This window comes from Bos indicus x Bos taurus, chromosome 15 (genome assembly GCF_003369695.1).
Source record: "Bos indicus x Bos taurus breed Angus x Brahman F1 hybrid chromosome 15, Bos_hybrid_MaternalHap_v2.0, whole genome shotgun sequence".
Taxonomy (NCBI): Eukaryota; Metazoa; Chordata; class Mammalia; order Artiodactyla; family Bovidae; genus Bos; species Bos indicus x Bos taurus.
The window spans coordinates 25932790-25950721 of record NC_040090.1 but is presented as its reverse complement, the minus strand read 5'-3'; the positions used below and the strand labels follow the sequence as shown (position 1 = coordinate 25950721).

At 37.7% G+C, this 17932-nt stretch overlaps 1 protein-coding gene across 1 annotated transcript in view; it reads right to left on the bottom strand.

Annotated features, from left to right (window-relative positions):
* CCDC34 (coiled-coil domain containing 34) overlaps positions 1 to 17932 on the bottom strand; it is a 45014-nt gene that overhangs the window by 15277 nt on the left and 11805 nt on the right. Inside the window, exon 3 of the mRNA XM_027562794.1 lies at positions 3730 to 3837. Within this exon, the coding sequence (XP_027418595.1) occupies positions 3730 to 3837 (108 nt within the window). The remainder of the gene's footprint in view (positions 1 to 3729; positions 3838 to 17932) is intronic.

Here is a 17932-nt window from a genome sequence, read left to right as displayed (position 1 = left end):
AAGGCATCAATGAGAACTGATGACAGTTATCAATCATATGCTTGTTGGCTTGAATTAATTTTTGACATTAAAAAGCAGTTCTTTGGTTTAAAAAAAAAACTTTAAAAATAAATTTACTTCTAATTTTCAATGAAGGCAAATACCCTTTTACAAAATATGTGGTAACACACAGTAAAAAACAATCTAAAAAATAAATTAGTATGGCAACACAAATATCAGAGTACCAGATGAGATAAGCCCTTTATTTGAAAAAAGCTTTACAAAAAAAGAAACCAGTCACAATAAAAGAAACCAGCTTTGCTAATGGATACATAAATTCTTTTTGTCTGATTTTTTGATAGAACACAGTGAAAATGACTTAGAGAAAATAATGCCACAGATATAGCTAAAATGTGAATGAGGCTGGAGGCAGCAGAGGACCACACACCATGAAATGTAAACAGAGGGGGAAAAAGCTAGATGCCAGACAGGAAGAGAAGAACCAGAAGAGCAGTCTTTACAAATAGAGGTAAATGTAACCAAGATTGAAATAAGAAATCTGAGCGTTCTTAAAGGAAAAAAACTAGAGTATCCTAATTATTCCTTAGCATGCATAAGAATTCTACAGAATAAGTAAATTTAATTTTTATTTCTCAAGGTTCATTTTTAAACTCTTCTCAACCTTATGGAATCTTGCTTTTGCTAATTAGTGATTTATGTCAGGGCAAGCCACCTCCCTCCAAAAGAAAGAAAATTTTTTCTCAAATAATTGGATTAGATCTACCACCACTAATTAAAACAGGGAATGTATCATCTCTACATTCTTAGACAAACAACAACTATGTTTGACTGGCATGGTAAAATGAGCTTAATGGAGTCAGAAGATAAGAGGAGCTTTTAGAGGAGAGAATATACTTATACAATACACACAAAACTGGTTTATAATTATACACTTCAAGAAAGTATCACTCAAGGCTTAGTAGTGGTCATACAGGCTTATTTTGATTTTGGCATTTATTCACAAAGAACTCTCTTATTGTATTATGGGATGTAGCAAACTTTAAAAAATAATTTACTTAAGTAAAGAACAACAAATATATTTATGGTTATAACACACACATGTCTAGCCAATTCCTTCTTACAATATTTGGATGAAGAAAGCTATGTAATCTTCAACTTACTGGGGAAGTATTTACTAGGTACTCTTATTAATACCACTAGGCACTACATTCAACAACAGCTAGGAACCAAAAATAATGTAAAACTTTTGGTTTACAATTTCAACATCTAACTGCATTCATGAACCTGGACATTAATAATAAAAGCAGTACCACTCCAAATATGCAAAAACTCACAACAGGAAACAAAGTGACAAGATAAATATTTTTTTAAATTTCTAACTTGTGATCTAATACAAGAATGTATTCAAATTCAAAGGAAGATGATACATTTATTCATTCAATAATTTATCACCTCCAAAATACTATGTATATGTTTGCGTGGTCCTCTCTCCATTCGACCCACCCTGCCCTTCCCCACTGTGTGCACAAGTCTGTTCTCTCTGTATTAGACAGCCAGTGGGAATTTGCTGTGTGACACTGGGAGCTCAACCCAGCGCTCCGTGACAACCCAGGGGGTGGGAGGGGGAGGAAATGGGAGGGAGGTTCACGACGGAGGTGACATATGTATACCTGTGGCTGATTCATGTTGATGTATGGCAGAAAAAGCATTATGTCAGAGCTTATAATAGATAAAAAGTAATACAAAAATAACTCCTTAGTTACAAAACAGAGACTCACAGACAGAGAAGGAACTTATGGTCCCCCGAGGGGAAGAATGGGGGGAAGGGACGTTAGGAAGTTTGGGATGGACATGTACACACTGCTACATTTTAAATGGATAGCCAACAAGGACCTACTGTATAGGGAACAGGGAACTCTGCTCAATGTTATGTGGCAGACTGGATGTGAGGGGAATTTGGGGGAGAATGGATAAATGGATAAATATGTATGGTTGAGTCCCTTCACTGTTCACCAGAAACTACCACAACATTGTTAATCAGCTATACCCCAGTACAAAATAGAAAGTTAAAAAGAGGGGGAACCACCTAAAAAATAACTCCTATCCTGAAGAGTCTTAAAATTACATGAGAAGTGAACACATATGCATAATACAAGGCAGCCACAAAATATATATATAACACATGGCAGTATATGATAAAGTGATGTCAATTAAACAAGGATTCAGAGAAGAAAAGAATTCCCAGCATGTGATCAGAGAATACTTCATGTAGGAAATACTTTGAGTTGGATAACAAAAGGAGGTGAGTGAAAATCGCTCAGTCATTTCCAACTGTTTGTGACCTCATGGACCATGCTCCTCTGTCCATGGAATTCTCCAGGCAAGAATACTGGAGTGGGTTGCCACTTCTTTCAACAGGGGAACTTCCCAACCCAGGGATTGAACACGGGTCTCCTGCACTGCAGGCAGATTCTTTACCATCTGAGCCACCAAAGGTAGGGGGGAAATGTGATGAGATCCCACATTGAGGAGATAATTATTAAAAAAAAAAAAGTGAGAAATAGAACAGAAATGTTCTCAAAAGTTCTTGCGAACACATATTCCTAGGGGCTTGGAGCACAATCCAAAGCCCAATATTTCTTTGAATTCTACTGTGTATTTTAAAAATACTATAAAATTTATGTTCTATACTATTAAATATCTGTGCTTGCTTTAGCATAAAAATAACATTTTTCTTCTCAATATTTTCCAGCAAAACTAATACACCAAGAATATGGGCCATGCTTATCCTGACTGTGCTCCCCAAAGATGCCAGTCAGAGGCTGACAGTGTGGAAGGAAGAAGAGCACAGGTGAAGGAGACATGGTTCAGAGCAGAAGGTGTTTAACCAGCCAGGCCAGGACAGTTCACATGCTATTCAGAGGACAGGAGGCAATGACAAAAGATGTGTTTGTGAACTGAGGAATGACATTTGGCTTTTTGGCAAGATTTCTCTGGCAAGGACAAAGAGGATGAAGTCAAATCTTGGGTGGCTTTTAAGCATCAAGATACTGATTTATCTGCTGGATAACTGAACAAAGAGGCACAAATCCCTGCCCTTATGGGGCTTACATTCCAGTATGGGAAATAAACAATGAAGTGAAGTGAAAGTCTCTCAGTCATCCGAATCTGAGACACCACGGACTGTAGCCCACAGGCTCCTCTGTCCATGGAATCTTCAGGCAAGAATACTGGAGTGGGTAGCCGTTCCCTTCTCCAGGGGATATTCCTGACCCAGGGATCCAACACAAGAGAATTCCAATTACGTTTTGGTGACTGAGAAGTTACACTAAGATCAGAAATCAAGGAGTCAGGACGATGGTTCTGTCAGAGGAGAATGGATAAAAATGGGTTGTTTTAGATTTGCAGGCCCAGAGGTGCCTACCTACTGAAGAGATGAAAATCCAAGGCTCTAGGAGGTCAGGTCTGGAGATAGTAGACTTCATGACTACCTGCAACCACATCCAGATGGAAGCCACATGAGGGAGAAGGGAGAGAGCAGACAGCAAAGGACAAAAGATCTGACAGACGTCCCTGGTGGGGAGAGGTTGGGGTGGGGCGGAGAGGGGGCAGAAACTAGGTCAGAAAAGGAAGAATCTAAGAGAAAATGAGAACCGCGTAGGTAATCACTAGGAGTAACAGGATGAAGACTACAGATGAGAATATGTGTGTGCCCTTTTTTCTCCTTACCTGTTCATTCTTTTTCTGAACCCATTCCTTGTGCTTCTCTTCAGCAATTATCTTTCTCTTTTCACGGTCTTCCACTTCTTTCTTTTTTTCTAGCTGTTGATTTAATTCCTATAGATTTTATTCAAACAAAAGGCAACATTTAATAGAAGTATTCAACCTTGCATATTAAAAATAAAAGTCTGAGGTTAACCGAATTAAACAAGAATATAGTTTCCTTTATAGAAATACACCATTAGTGACAATAACTTACTTAAGTAACTAGTTTATGATGAAAGGAAAGCACTGGTAAAAAGTATAAGTCATTTTTTAGAAATGCAAATAATTGCTTGGCAGCAAAACACTAGTTTCTTAGACTAAACTTCAGCTAAATTACCCTCATTGAAATCAACTTTCCCACACATAAATTTTGGCATCACTGTATGCTACTGGCAGAAGCTCAAGAGAATTGCAACTTTTTTACAGTTATAAAAAGCTTCTAGATTCTTGATGAAGATAAAGGATAGGAATTAAATAATCCCTAAATTAAACTTTTAATTCAGAGTTATGCCAAAGAAGAAATGTAAAGAAGCCATTCAATTTTTTAAAGGGAGTAAAAAAAAAAAAAAAAGGATCCAGATTTTCGTTCACTGATTTTATAGCTGTTGGAGTGTAAAACAAAACCACATTCATATCCTAGATTATTTAACTGCCTTGCTGTCACTCGAATCTACACGTTTGGGCATTTCCTCGGGAGAAAGAATGTGGGAAGTATGGCCAAATAAAACTACAAGCTGAATGCCACCACTCTGTCACTCACCAGTTAGATTACTGCATTAGTGGAGAATGCTGTTCAAACTAGACTCCTAGGACTCTACCACCATAATTACCGGTTATTTTCCTTCTCTCTCCTTAGATACCAGCAATCGGACACTTTTACATGTCTTCCACTGGACCTCGCTCCCTATTCCCATGCCTCCCTTTCCCAAGGACCTACCTACCTCAGCAATGGGTGGCAGTGGGAAGGACAATTTTTCAATTGTCAGATAAGTCCAGTGCGTTAAATGAAATGAAGATAAAACTTAACACCAAGAACATATCTTACGCCTTTTAGAACAACTGGTCTCAGGATACCTGTCCCCAAATCCTTCAGCATAGGTAACAACTGTCCTCACTCATTCAGTCTCCCAACTTTTCAACACTGTACTCCCCTACCCCCCAAGTAAAATATCCATCTTGCTTTTTAAAGGATTCTCCATTACCTCTGCAGCTGCTATCCCTTGATTATTCACTTATTTTTTTAATGGAGCACCTACTATAAAGATAGCAGGGATGAAATTCCAGAAGTCTCTGACCTTATCTGATTCTGTATACACGAAAGAATTAAGTGCTGTGTTGTGAGGTACTGTGTAGAATAAGAGCTCAGCAAAGGAAAAGGAAGATGAGAGGAGAGAGTAAGGTCCAAAGTAGTAAAAGAAAAAAAAAAAAGCACCATGAGAGGAACAATGAGGAAATAGCTTGACTACAAGGGGGAGGAGTGAAGACTAGAAAATCAGAGTGTGGTATTAATACTAACTAGACAGGAAAAGGTCTTTTGAGACAGGCAGAGTAAAGTAAACACTGTGGAGTAGGAATACTTGGCAAAGGGAACGATTCAGAACTCTCAATGGTAAAGGCTGAAAACTGCATTTGAAGGGATCAGAACTATTCTGAGGGAGACAGACGAGGAGGTTGTCACAGTATATGAGTTGGAAGGAGATATATATGAGTCTGGACTTGGGTCAGGAAATAAGGGAGGGATATACTTCTATGTATATGTATACACATATATAGAAGTATATCCCATTCCATATATGTATACATATACATAGAAGTATATCCCTCATTTCCTGACCCAAGTCCAGACTCATATATGTATATACATATATGTGTATACATATACATAGAAGTATATCTACATATGTATATACATATACATATATGTATATGTATGACAGGCCAGATATAGATTTGACAACCACATTTTCCAAAAAAGTCTTAAATTTTATCAAGAAAAGTAATGATTTAAATATACAACTAAAAATAGGGTTGATTACTTTTATGAACCTTTTCAGATTCTTCATATAATTAAGCTCAAAAGTAAAGAAACAAAAATCAGACTTTGTATTCTGATTTTATGGTTCAAAAATTCTAATGTTGATATAAGAGTTAAAGATGAAGGAAGGGTCAAAAGTCTCTAGAAAATGCTGCCGTTGACCCAAACAGTGCTCTAATCTCAGGGTGTCTGTACAAACAATTTGCCACCTCAGAATACACATCACATTCTGAGAAACAACCCTCCCTCCAAGGCTGGCCCCTCTCAGAATTTCCCACCCTAAATGCCTCCATCTGTTTACCACCAAAGCAAGTTTCTACCAGACACTGCTGGAGCCTTCTCTCATAAGGCCCTGTGTCGTCTTCTGGTACACCACTGAATTTCAACAGAATTATACATCTTCCCACAGAGTAAACACTTGATTACTGAAAACCAAAATCCAAAGAGGATCCTAAACATGGATTTTTTATTTCAATAACTTTTGCCGACTAAGGTAACAATCAGAAAAACTGAGTTTCTGAGTCTCACCAACTCTATATCCTGCTCTTTTCCTTCATTAAGCACGGATGAATAAAAAGGGCAAAAGCAAGATGGTGGGAAAAAAACAAACCTGGATTATTCCCAAATTAGATAACTTTTATAGTTTAGAATAGACTGTACTAAAATGTTAAAGCAAATGTCAAAAACAAAAATTATCCAAAGGCCATAAAGAATTTAGGTCAGTCTGCTAAAGAATTGTTTTTAAATAATAAAAATTTAAGTAAAACTTATATGCCTTACAAAAACAACATACTAGTTTTTCACAATACTAATGTTAAATATTTACTATTTTTATTACTTCAACAGTTAAAATATAAAAAAAAACTGTAAACATAATTTTGATGTGTTAATCTTACAGGGACATGTGAAACAAATCAAAATGTTGCTAAAATCAAATTTATGAAAGGTGATGAACTTTTTAATGATTTAACTACCTTTAAATTTTAAGATTTCAAGGAAGACTATATGAAAGCCAGTGTACACTTAAAATTAAATACTGAGTCTGACCCATTTATTTCTAAAATGCACCTTGGTATTGTGGAAAAAACACTTATTAAGTTGGAAGTCAAAAGACCCAGGATCCAGTCCCAGCTTTGTCACTAACTGAAACATTGGCAAAGCTACTCTCTGGCCTTCATCTTTTATTAGGGATCTGAGATGAATTGTTCCTTGTGGTTAAAAATCTGAGATTTTAATGATATGATTTATAAATAAATCAGAGAATACAGTAAATAAGAACAGAAAAGTAAGGAAAGCATGACTTAGAAAATTAAAACAAAAGGAAAGGCATGAAAAAAAAATGTGAATACCACAATAGCTCAAAGTAAGTTTATACCAAAGTGAGTAATTTATCTGTATGTTATGATGTCTCTGGGATGACTGATACAGTTAAGACTCATGCTAACATTTTAACTGCTTCAGAATTAAGTAATGATGTAGCCATAAGAAACGTCCAGCTACTAAATATATGAAAAGGCTTTAATCTTTTAACCAATTATACTCTGCTACATGCTTATTCACTGAGGTAGGAACTTTTTTTATTCATTATTCTAAACTGTTCTCTTATCTTCAGCAGTTATTATCATCTCCTTTAACACATAACAAACAACTAATTTTTACAAAGTGATTTCTATATATTAGGCCACATCCTGCTGTTCACTTAGTTCCCAAAACACTATGAGGTAAATGTCACTCTCCCCTTTCACTGATAATCCAGCAGAGAAAGGCTAAAGAGCCAAGATTTAAGTTTTGAATCCAGGATGTACGACTCAAGAATTTATGCTTTTAACCACTCTAATATTGTCTAACATCTGTCTAACATCTCTTATAGATGAAGAGACTGAGGTTCAGAGAAGTTAACTTTTCCAAGATCACAGATTTACAACAGCAAGACTAGAATTTCAGCCTAGTTCCATGTTACTCCAAAGCTCAGAGTTTCTTATAATTTCTGTAATTTAATTACATTAATTTATGGTGTGCTGACTTAAAATGGCTTCAAGTGACCCTCCTTTTCTTAGGATAACAAGTGACTTCTAGTGAGGCTGGAGATAAAGCTAAATAACATAAACTGAGCTCCACAATACCACTGATTCACCAGATCAGTGTTTTGCAAAACTGAGATTCTACAATCAATGCATGGGTTATGACTAGCTTTAAAAAAAATTAGAATATTTCCAAGTTCTCCACAAAATTAAGCTATTTCAGATATATACATAAGTGTGTATATATGTATGCATTTGTGTGCAATGAAGAAAAGCAGATTTCTCAGTGTGAACAAATATTTTGAAAGGTACAAAATTAAATAATTCCAGTAGTCATGTATGGATATGAGAATTGAACCATAAAGAAGGCTGAGTGCCGAAGAACTGATGCTTTCAAACTGTGGTGCTGGAGAAGACTTTTGAGAGTCCCTCAGACAACAAGGAGATCAAACCAGTCAATTCCAAAGAAAATCAAGTCCTAAATATTCACTGGAAGGACTGATGCTGAAGCTGAAACTCCAATAGTTTGGCCACCTGATGCGAAGAGCCAATTCATTGGAAAAGACCCTGATGCTGGGAAAAACTGAGGGCAAGAGAGAAGGGGGCAACAGAGAATGAGATGGTTGGATGGTATCACTGACTCAATGGACATGAGTTTGAGCAAACTCAGGGAGAGTGAGGACAGAAGAAGCCTGGCGTGCTGCAGTTCACGGGGTCACAAAGAGTAGGGCTTAGCAACTGAACAACAACAAACTCAACAATGGAATTAGTAACGTTAAAACTTAAGATTGAAGTAAGAAAATTAAGCGTCTGGGGCCTTAACAACAGATGAATTCTGAAAATAAATGAAAAAGCATTAAGAAGGCTATGACTGAAGAGAGTGGCCAAGATGGTGGAGTAGAAAGGCCCTGGGCTCACCTTTTCTCATGAGTACACTCAAAACCACAACTCTCTACAGAACAACTGTAGATGAAAAAGGCTGGAACCTAAAGACACAAAGAAGGAACCATAATGAGACAGGTAGGAGGTACAGATTCATATTACCCCCGAGGATGGGCAACCCACAAAGTAGAGAATAAGTATACTGCAGAGGCTCTCGCACAGGAATGCGAGTTCTGAGCCCCACGTAAGCCTGGCAGTCCAGCACTGGGAAGACAAGTGCCGAAAGCATTTGGCTTTCAAGGTCAGTGGGCTTACTTGCAGGAGCCCACAGAACTGGGGGAAAAGAGATTTCATTTTTACAGGGCACATACAAAATATCATGTACAATGGAACCAGGGCAAAAGCAGTAATTTGAAATTAGCTTGGGCCAGACCTACCTACTGGTCTCGGAGAGTCCTCTAGGCAGGCATGAGGTGGCTGTGACTTACCCTAGGGACACGGACACTGGTGTCAGGCATAGCTGGGGCATTCAGCTGCATGAGCTGATGGCGGCTGCATCTTGGCCCACTATCACCAAGACCTGGGCCCACCCAACAGTTTGTAGGATGCCTTAGGCCAAACAAGTAACTGAACAGAGACACAACCTCACCCACCAACAGGCTGCTTAAAGACTTCCTGAGCTCACAGTCACCACCAGACAAGGCCCTAAACACAGATTTCCTCACCAGGGTGCCAAGAGCTGGGTCTGGGCCCTTTGCACTGGGAAGCTAACATGAGCCTCTCGACCACCCCACACACCAGGAGGGCAGACACCAGAAGCAAAAAACTATAATACCACAGCTTGCACACTGAGTCCAGCAACAGCAGGTCAGACCCTACCCTGGGACCAGCTGGGCACTGGCCCTGCCCACTAGCAGGCCAACAACCTTTGGGACACCCCAGCCCCATATCCAACTGTGTCAGGAACCAGCCTCCAACACCAATCATCTAAAATGAGCTCTGGGATCCCTGGGCCCTGAAACCAGGCTCTAGGACGAAGCTCTGCCTGCAGTGGTCCTGCACTAACCCTAGGATCTGGCTTCACCTGCCAATAGGTGGGCAAGAGCCCCAGAGTCTTCAGGATACTAACTCTAGCCAACAGTGAGCCAGCACTACCCCCAGACTCCCTAGGGTTCTGCAACAGCTGCCTCATGACCAGCTGACACTAACGAGTAGCCAGCAGCATTCACACAAGGCAGTGCCTGGCAACCAACTAGACTAGCAGCCAACCAAGCCTACCAGACCACTCACAGTCAGCCTGCCACAACAGAAGGGCCTATGCAGGTTTATGGCTTAGGTAACAAGAGGAGAGGGCACTGCTGGAACAGGAAAGACATCCCCTACAGAAAGTAGTGACTCCAAAGTCCAAAAAGGTAACAAAGCTGCCACATACACAAAAATACAAATACCAACATAGACAAAATGAGACACCACAGGAGTATGTTCCAGATGAAGGAAAAAGATAAAACCCCAAAAGAAGAACTAAGTGAAGAGGAGACCAGCAATCTACCTGAGAAAAAGTTCACAGTAGGATCATTAAAATGAGGGAAAGAATTGGGAAGAAAATGGATGCACAGACAGAGAAGTCAGAATTTTTTTAACAAAGAGAAACTATAAAGAACAGCTGAACAGAGGTGAAGAATACAATAATTGAAATAAAAAATACACTAGAAAGAATCAACAGTACACTAAATGATATGGAAAAATGAATTGGTGAGCTGGAAGACTGAGTAGTGAAAATCGCTGCTACCGAACGGACATCTGGGACAACATCAACATACAAATACTCATATTATAGGGATCACTGGAGGATAAGATAGAAAGGGCCAGAGAAAACATTTGAAGACGTAATAGCTGAAAACTTCCCTAACCTCAGAAAGAAAAATGTCACGCAAGCCCAGAAAGTGCAGAGTTGTCCCATACAGGATAAACCTAGAGGAACACACCAAAACACATTGTAACCAAAATGTCAAATATTAAAGATAGAATATTAAAAGTAGCAAATAACATACAAAGGAACTCCTATAAGGCCATCGGCTGAAGTTTTCAGCAGAAACTCTGCAGGCCAAAAGTGAGTGTCATGGTATATTTAAAGTAATGAAAGGCGAAAACCTATAACCAAGAATGCTATACCCAGAAAAGCTCTCATTCAGATTAGATGGCAAAATCAAAAGCTCTCCAGTCAAGCAAAAGTTAAGAGAAGTCAGTACTACCAAACCAGCATTACAACAAATGTTAAAGAAACTTCTCCAGGCAAAAAAGAAAAGGCCACTACTAGAATCAAGAAAATTAAAAAACGAAAAGCCTCATTGGAAAAGACAAACATACAGTAAAGATAAGAATCCATTCACAAAGTTCGTAGTGAGGTTACAAGACAGGAGTAATAAAGTCATCTGTATCCACAATAAGCAGTTAAGGGATACAAAAAACAATTAGATGTAAAATATTATGTCAACAGCAGTAATCATGAGGGAAGAGTACAAATGCAGGGTTTTTTAAAATGCATTTGCAATTAAGAATTCAGTAACTTAAAAAAGACTGCTATATAAAAACTTCATGGTAACTGCAAACCAAAAATGCATAATAGATATATATGCAAGAAATAAGATGGAATTCAAACAAAACACTAAAACAGTCATCAAATCACAAGGGGGAAAAAGACCTACAAAAACAAAAACAATTAACAAAATGGCAATAAAAACATATGTATCAATAGTTACCTTAAATGTAAGTGGATAAAATGCTTCAACCAAAAGACACACAGTGGCTCAATGGATACAAAAACAAGAAGCATACATATGGTAAGACATATGACTACATAAGACTCATTTCAGAATCATAGATGCACACAGACTGAAAGTGAGGTAATGAAAAAACATATTCCACGCAAATGGAAATCAAAAGAGAGCCAGAGCAGCGATACTCACATCAGACAAAACAGGCTTTAAAATTAAAGAGACAAAGAAGGATACTACAAAAGACAAACAAGGATACTACATTATAATCAAGGGATCAATCCCAGAAGTAAGATATAACAATGGAAAATACATATGCACCCCAAATAGGTGCACCTTAACATAAGGCAACTGTTAACAGCTATAAAAGGAGAAATCACCAGTAACACAATAACAGTGGGGACTTTGAAACTCCACCTACATCACTGAACAGATCATCCAGATGGAAAATCAGTAAGGAAACACAGACCATTAAAGATAAATTAGACCAGACAGCCTTAATTGATATTTATAAAACATCCCTATGAGAGCATCAGACTATACACTCTTCTCAAGGGCACATGGAATATTCTCCAGGGTAGATCACATGCTAGTCCAAAAAGCAAACCTCAGTTAATTTAAGAAAACTGAAATCATATCAAGCATTTTTTCTAGCCACAACACTAAGAGATTAGAAATCAACTATAAGAAAGAAACTGTAAAAAAAACCCCACAAATATGTGAAGCATAACAACATGTTACTAAACAACTAATGAATCACTGAATAAATAAAAGAGGAAATTGGGGGGAAAAAAACCTACAGACAAACAAAAACATGATGATCCAAAACCTCTGAAGCTTTCTACCATAACAAAAGCAGTTGTAAGAGGAAAGTTCATAGCAATACAACTGTACCTCAGGAAACAAGAAAAATCTCAAACAACCTAACCTTACACCTAAAGCAACTGGAGAAAGAACAAGAAACAAAACACAAAGGAAAGAAATTAAATAGATCAGAATAGAAATAAATGAAATAAACATGAAATTGATTAAAAAAAAGATCAATGAAATGAAAAGTTGGTTCTTTGAAAAGATAAAATTGATTTAGCCAGACTCATCAAGAAAATCCCATGGACGGAGGAGCCTCGTGGGCTGCAGTCCATGGGGTCACTAGGAGTCGGACACGACTGAGCAACTTCCCTTTCACTTTTCACTTTCATGCATTGGAGGAGGAAATGGTAACCCACTCCAGTGTTCTTGCCTGGAGAATCCCAGGGACGGGGGAGCCTGGTGGGCTGCCGTCTATGGGGTCACACAGAGTCGGACATGACTGAAGTGACTTAGCAGCAGCAGCATCAAGAAAAATGAGAGGGATTTCCCTGGTGGCCCAGCAGCAAAGACTCCGCACTCCCAAAACAGGCAGACTTGCTGGGGGAACTAGATTCCACATGCCGAGTTTATATGCCACAACTTAAGATCCTGTATGCTGAAATAAAGACCTGGCATGCTGAACTGAACTGATGCTGAAATAAATAAATATTTTTAAGAAGGAAAAAAGAAAAAAAGAGGGCTGAAGTCAATAAAATTAGAAAAGAAAAAGAAGTCACAACTGACAATACAGAAATACAAAGGATCACAAGAGACTACTATAAGCAACTATATGTCAATAAAATGGACAACCTAGAGAAATGGACAAATTCTTAGGTACAATCTTGCAAGAGTGAACCAGAAGAAATAAAACACATGAACAGATCAATCACAAGTACTGAAATTGAAACCATGATTTAAAAACTCCCAACAAACAAAAGTCTGCACAAGATGAATTCACAGGTGAATTCTTTAGTATTAAACATTTGTGGTTGTTTAGTCACTAAGTCATGTCCACCTCTTTTGTGACCCCATGGACTGTAGCCCACCAGGCTCCTCTATCCATGGGATTTCTCAGGCAAGAAAATACTGCAGTAGGTTGCCATTTCCTTCTCCAGAGGATCTTCCCAACACAGGGGTCAAATCCAAGTCTCCTGCATTGGCAGGTGGATTCTTTACCACTGAGTAAACACGTATAAAAAAAGAGTTAAACTAATCCTTCTCAAACTATTCCAAAAAACTGAAGAGGAAGGAACACTCCCAAACTCATTCTATGAGGCCACTGAATATCAAAACTAGACAAAGATACCACCAAAAAATATATTACAAGCCAATATCATTGATGAACATAGATGCAAAATTCTCATCAAAATATAAGCAAACCAAATCCAGCAATACATTAAAAGGATCATGCACCATGATCAAATGAGATTATCCCAGAGATGCAAGAATTTTTCAATAACTGCAAATAGTGTGATACACTACATTAACAAATTAAAAACTAACAACCATATTATCTTAATAGATGCAGAAAAATCATTTATAAAATTCAACATTCATTTATGATTAAAAAAAACTCTCTAGAAAATGTGTTTAGAGGGAACCTAGCTCAACATACAAAAGGTCATGTATGATAAACCCACAACTAACATCATACTCAACAGTGAAAAGCTGAAAGCATTTCCTTTAAGATTAGAAACAAGATAAGAATGACCACTCTCGTCACTTTTATTCAACAGAGTTTTGGAAGTCCTAGCCATAGTAATCAGAGAAGAAAAAGAAATGAATCCAAACTGGAAAAGAAGTAGTAAAGCTGTCACTGCAGATGACACAAGACCACACATAGAAAACTCTAAAGATGCTACCAGAAAACTACTAGAGCTCAGCAAGGAAGTCAGCAAAGTTGCAGGACACAAAATTAATACACAGAAATCACTTGAATTTCTATGCACTAACAATGAACTATCAGAAAGAAAAATTCAGGAAGCAGTCCCATTTACCATACCATCAAAAAGAAATAACATACCTAGGAGTAAATTCTCCTAAAGAGGCAAAAGACCTTTGCTCTGAAAACTGTAAGAACTTGATGAAAGAAACTGAAGATGACCCAGAGAGGGGAAGATATAGCAAAAGTATGTTCTTGGATTGGAAGAATCAATATTGACCAAATGTTATACTATCCAAAGCAATCCACAGATTCAATTTAATCCCTATCAAATTATCAATGACACTGTTCACAGAATCACATCAAATAATTTTAAAATTTGTATGGAAATACAAAAGACCCCAAAGAGTCAATGAAATCTTGATAAAGAAAAATGCAGCTAGAGCACTCAGGTTCCTTAACTTCAGACTATACTACAAAGTCACAATAATAAAAACAGTATATTACTGGAACAAAAACAGAACTACAGATCAATGGAACAGGACAGGAATCCAATAAACAAACCCACACACCTATGGTCAATTAATCTATGACAAAGAAAGTCTTTAATATATAATAGAGAAAAAGTCTATTCAGTAAGTGGTGGCAGGAAAACTTGACAGCTACATGTAAAAGAATGAAATTACAACAGTCTCTAACACCATATACAAAAATAAACTCAAAATGGATTAAAGACCTAAATATAAGACTGGATACTATAAAACTCTTAGAGGAAAAGAAAGGCGGTACACTCACTGACATAAACTGCAGCAAGATTTTTTTCAATCTACCTCCTAGAATAATGAAAATAAAAACAAAAAGAAACAAAAAGCACCTAATTAAACTTAAAAGCTTTTGTACAGCAAAGGAAATCATGAACAAAAAACCAAACAGAATGAGAGAAAATATTTGCCAGCAAATTGACCAATAAGAGATTAATTGCCAAAATATATAAACAGCTCATCTAGTTCAATAACAAAAACTAAATAAACCAATCAAAAAATGAGTGGAAGATCTCAATAGACATTTCTCCAAAAAAGACATGCTATGCTATGCTAAGTCACTTCAGTCGTGTCCGACTCTGTGTGACCCCATAGACAGTAGCCCACCAGGCTCCCCCGTCCCTGGGATTCTCCAGGCAAGAACACTGGAGTGGGTTGCCATTTCCTTCTCCTGAAAAGACATACAGAAGGCCAAAAAAGCACACGAAAAGATATTCAACATCACTAATTATTAGAGAAATGCAAAATCAAAGCTACAATGAGGTATCACCTAACACCAGTTGAAATGGCCATAATCAACAGGCTGACGCATCATCAATAAATGCTGGAGAGGGTGTGGAGAAAAGGAAACCCTCCTACCCTGTTGGTGGAAATGTAAATTGGTACAACTACTATCACAAACAGTATGGAGGTTTCTTAAGAAATAAAAATATAATCATGTGACCTACCAATCCCATTGTTAGGCATATAATCAGAGAAAACCATAATTTACAAAGATACTTGCACCCCAATGTTCACTGTAGCACTATTTACACTAGCCAAGACATGGAAGCAACCTAGATGTCCACTGACAAATGCTGCTGCTGCTGCTAACTCACTTCAGTCATGTCCGACTCTGTGCGACCCCATGGACTGCAGCCCACCAGGCTCCTCCGTCCATGGGATTTTCCAGGCAAGAGTACTGGAGTGCCATTGCCTTCTCTGCCACTGATAAATGAATGGATAAAACAAGAGGTAGTACATATACACAATGGGATATTACTCAGCTACATAAAATAATGAAATAATGCCATTTGAAGCAACATGGATGAACCTAGAGATTATAATTCCAAGTGAAGCAAGTTAGACTGAGAAAGACAAATACATGATATCACTTATATGTGGAATCTAATAAAAAAGATGATACAAATGAACTTATTTACAAAACAGAAACAGATTCACAGTCTTTTGAAAACAAACATATGGTTACCAAAGGGGAAAGAATAGGGGGAGGGATAAATTAGGAGACTGGGGTTAACAGTCTCCTAATTTATATACACGCTAGAATATTCAAAATAGCTACCAACAAGCACCTATTGTATAGCACAGGGAAATTTACCCAAAACTGTGCAATAATTTTTACGGGAAAGAATCAGAAAGAGAATGGATATATAGTATAACTAAACCACTTTGCTGTACACTTGAAACTAACACAACATTGTAAATACAGTATACCCCATAAAAAATAAAGATTAAATTAAAAATTAAGGATCATACACCATAATCAAGTAATACTTTTCCCAGCTATCCAAGGACTTTTTAATATCCACAAATCAATTTGATACACCCCACTAACAAATTAAATTATAAAAGCTTTTTGATCATCTCAGTAGATGAAGAAAAAGCTTCCAATTAAACAAAACATCCTTTTACCAAAAAAAAAAAAAACCTCTCTAGAAACTGGGCATGGAGGGAACATACCTTCAACATAATAAAGGTCATGTATGACAAGCCCTTTCATCAAGAGCCTCTTGATGAAAGTCAAAGGGGAGAGTGAAAAAGTTGGCTTAAAACTCAACATTCAAAAAATGAAGATGGTGGCATCTGGGCCCATCACTTCATGGAAAATAGATGGGGAAACAATGGAAACAGTGACAGACTTTATTTTTGGGAGCTTCAAAATCACTGCAGATGGTGACTGCAGCCATGAAATTAAAAGACGTTTGCTCCCTGGAAGAAAAGCTATGACCAACCTAGACAGCATATTAAAAAGCAGAGAGACACTACTTTGCCAACAAAGGTCCATCTAGTCAAAGCTATGGTTTTTCCAGTAGTCATGTATGGATGTGAGAGTTGGACTATAAAGAAAGCTGAATGCCAAAGAATTGATGCTTTTGAATTGTGGTGTTGGCGAAGACTCTTGAGAGTCCCTTGGACTGCAAGGAGATCAAACCAGTCCATCCTAAAGAAAATCAGTCCTGAATATTCATTGGAAGGGCTGATGCTAAAGCTGAAACTCCAATATTTTGGCCACCTGAAGCAAAGAACTGACTCATTGGAAAAGACCCTGATGCTGGGAAAGACTGAAGGTGGGAGGAGAAGGGGACGCCAGAGGATGAGATGGTTGGATGGCATCACTGACTCAATGGACATGAGTTTGAGCAACCTCTGGGAATTGGTGATGGACAGGGAAGCTTGGCGTGCTGCAGTATGTGGGGTCACACAGAGTTGGACACGACTGAGCGACGGAACTGAACTGAATGACAAACCCACAGTTAACATCATACAAAACGGTGAAGATTAGGAAGAAAACAAGGATGTCCATTCTCGCTATTTTCATTCAACACAGTTTGGAAGTCCTCGACATAGTAATCAGACAAGAAAATGCAAGAGAAAAAAGGGGAGGGGGATTTGAATTTGAAAGGAAGACATAAACTGTCACTGCAAATGACAAGATACTATACATAGAAAACCCTAAAGATGCTATTATACTGGAAAACTACTAGAGCTCAATGAATTCAGTAAAGCTGTGGACACAAAATTATTATACAAAAGTCTGTTGCATTTCTATACACAAACAAGGAATTAACAGAAAGTGGAATTAAGGAAACAATCTCACTTTCCATCTCATCAGAAAGAATAAAATACCTAGGAATAAGGCTACCTAAGGAGGCAAAAGACCTGTATTCTGGAAAGTATAAGAC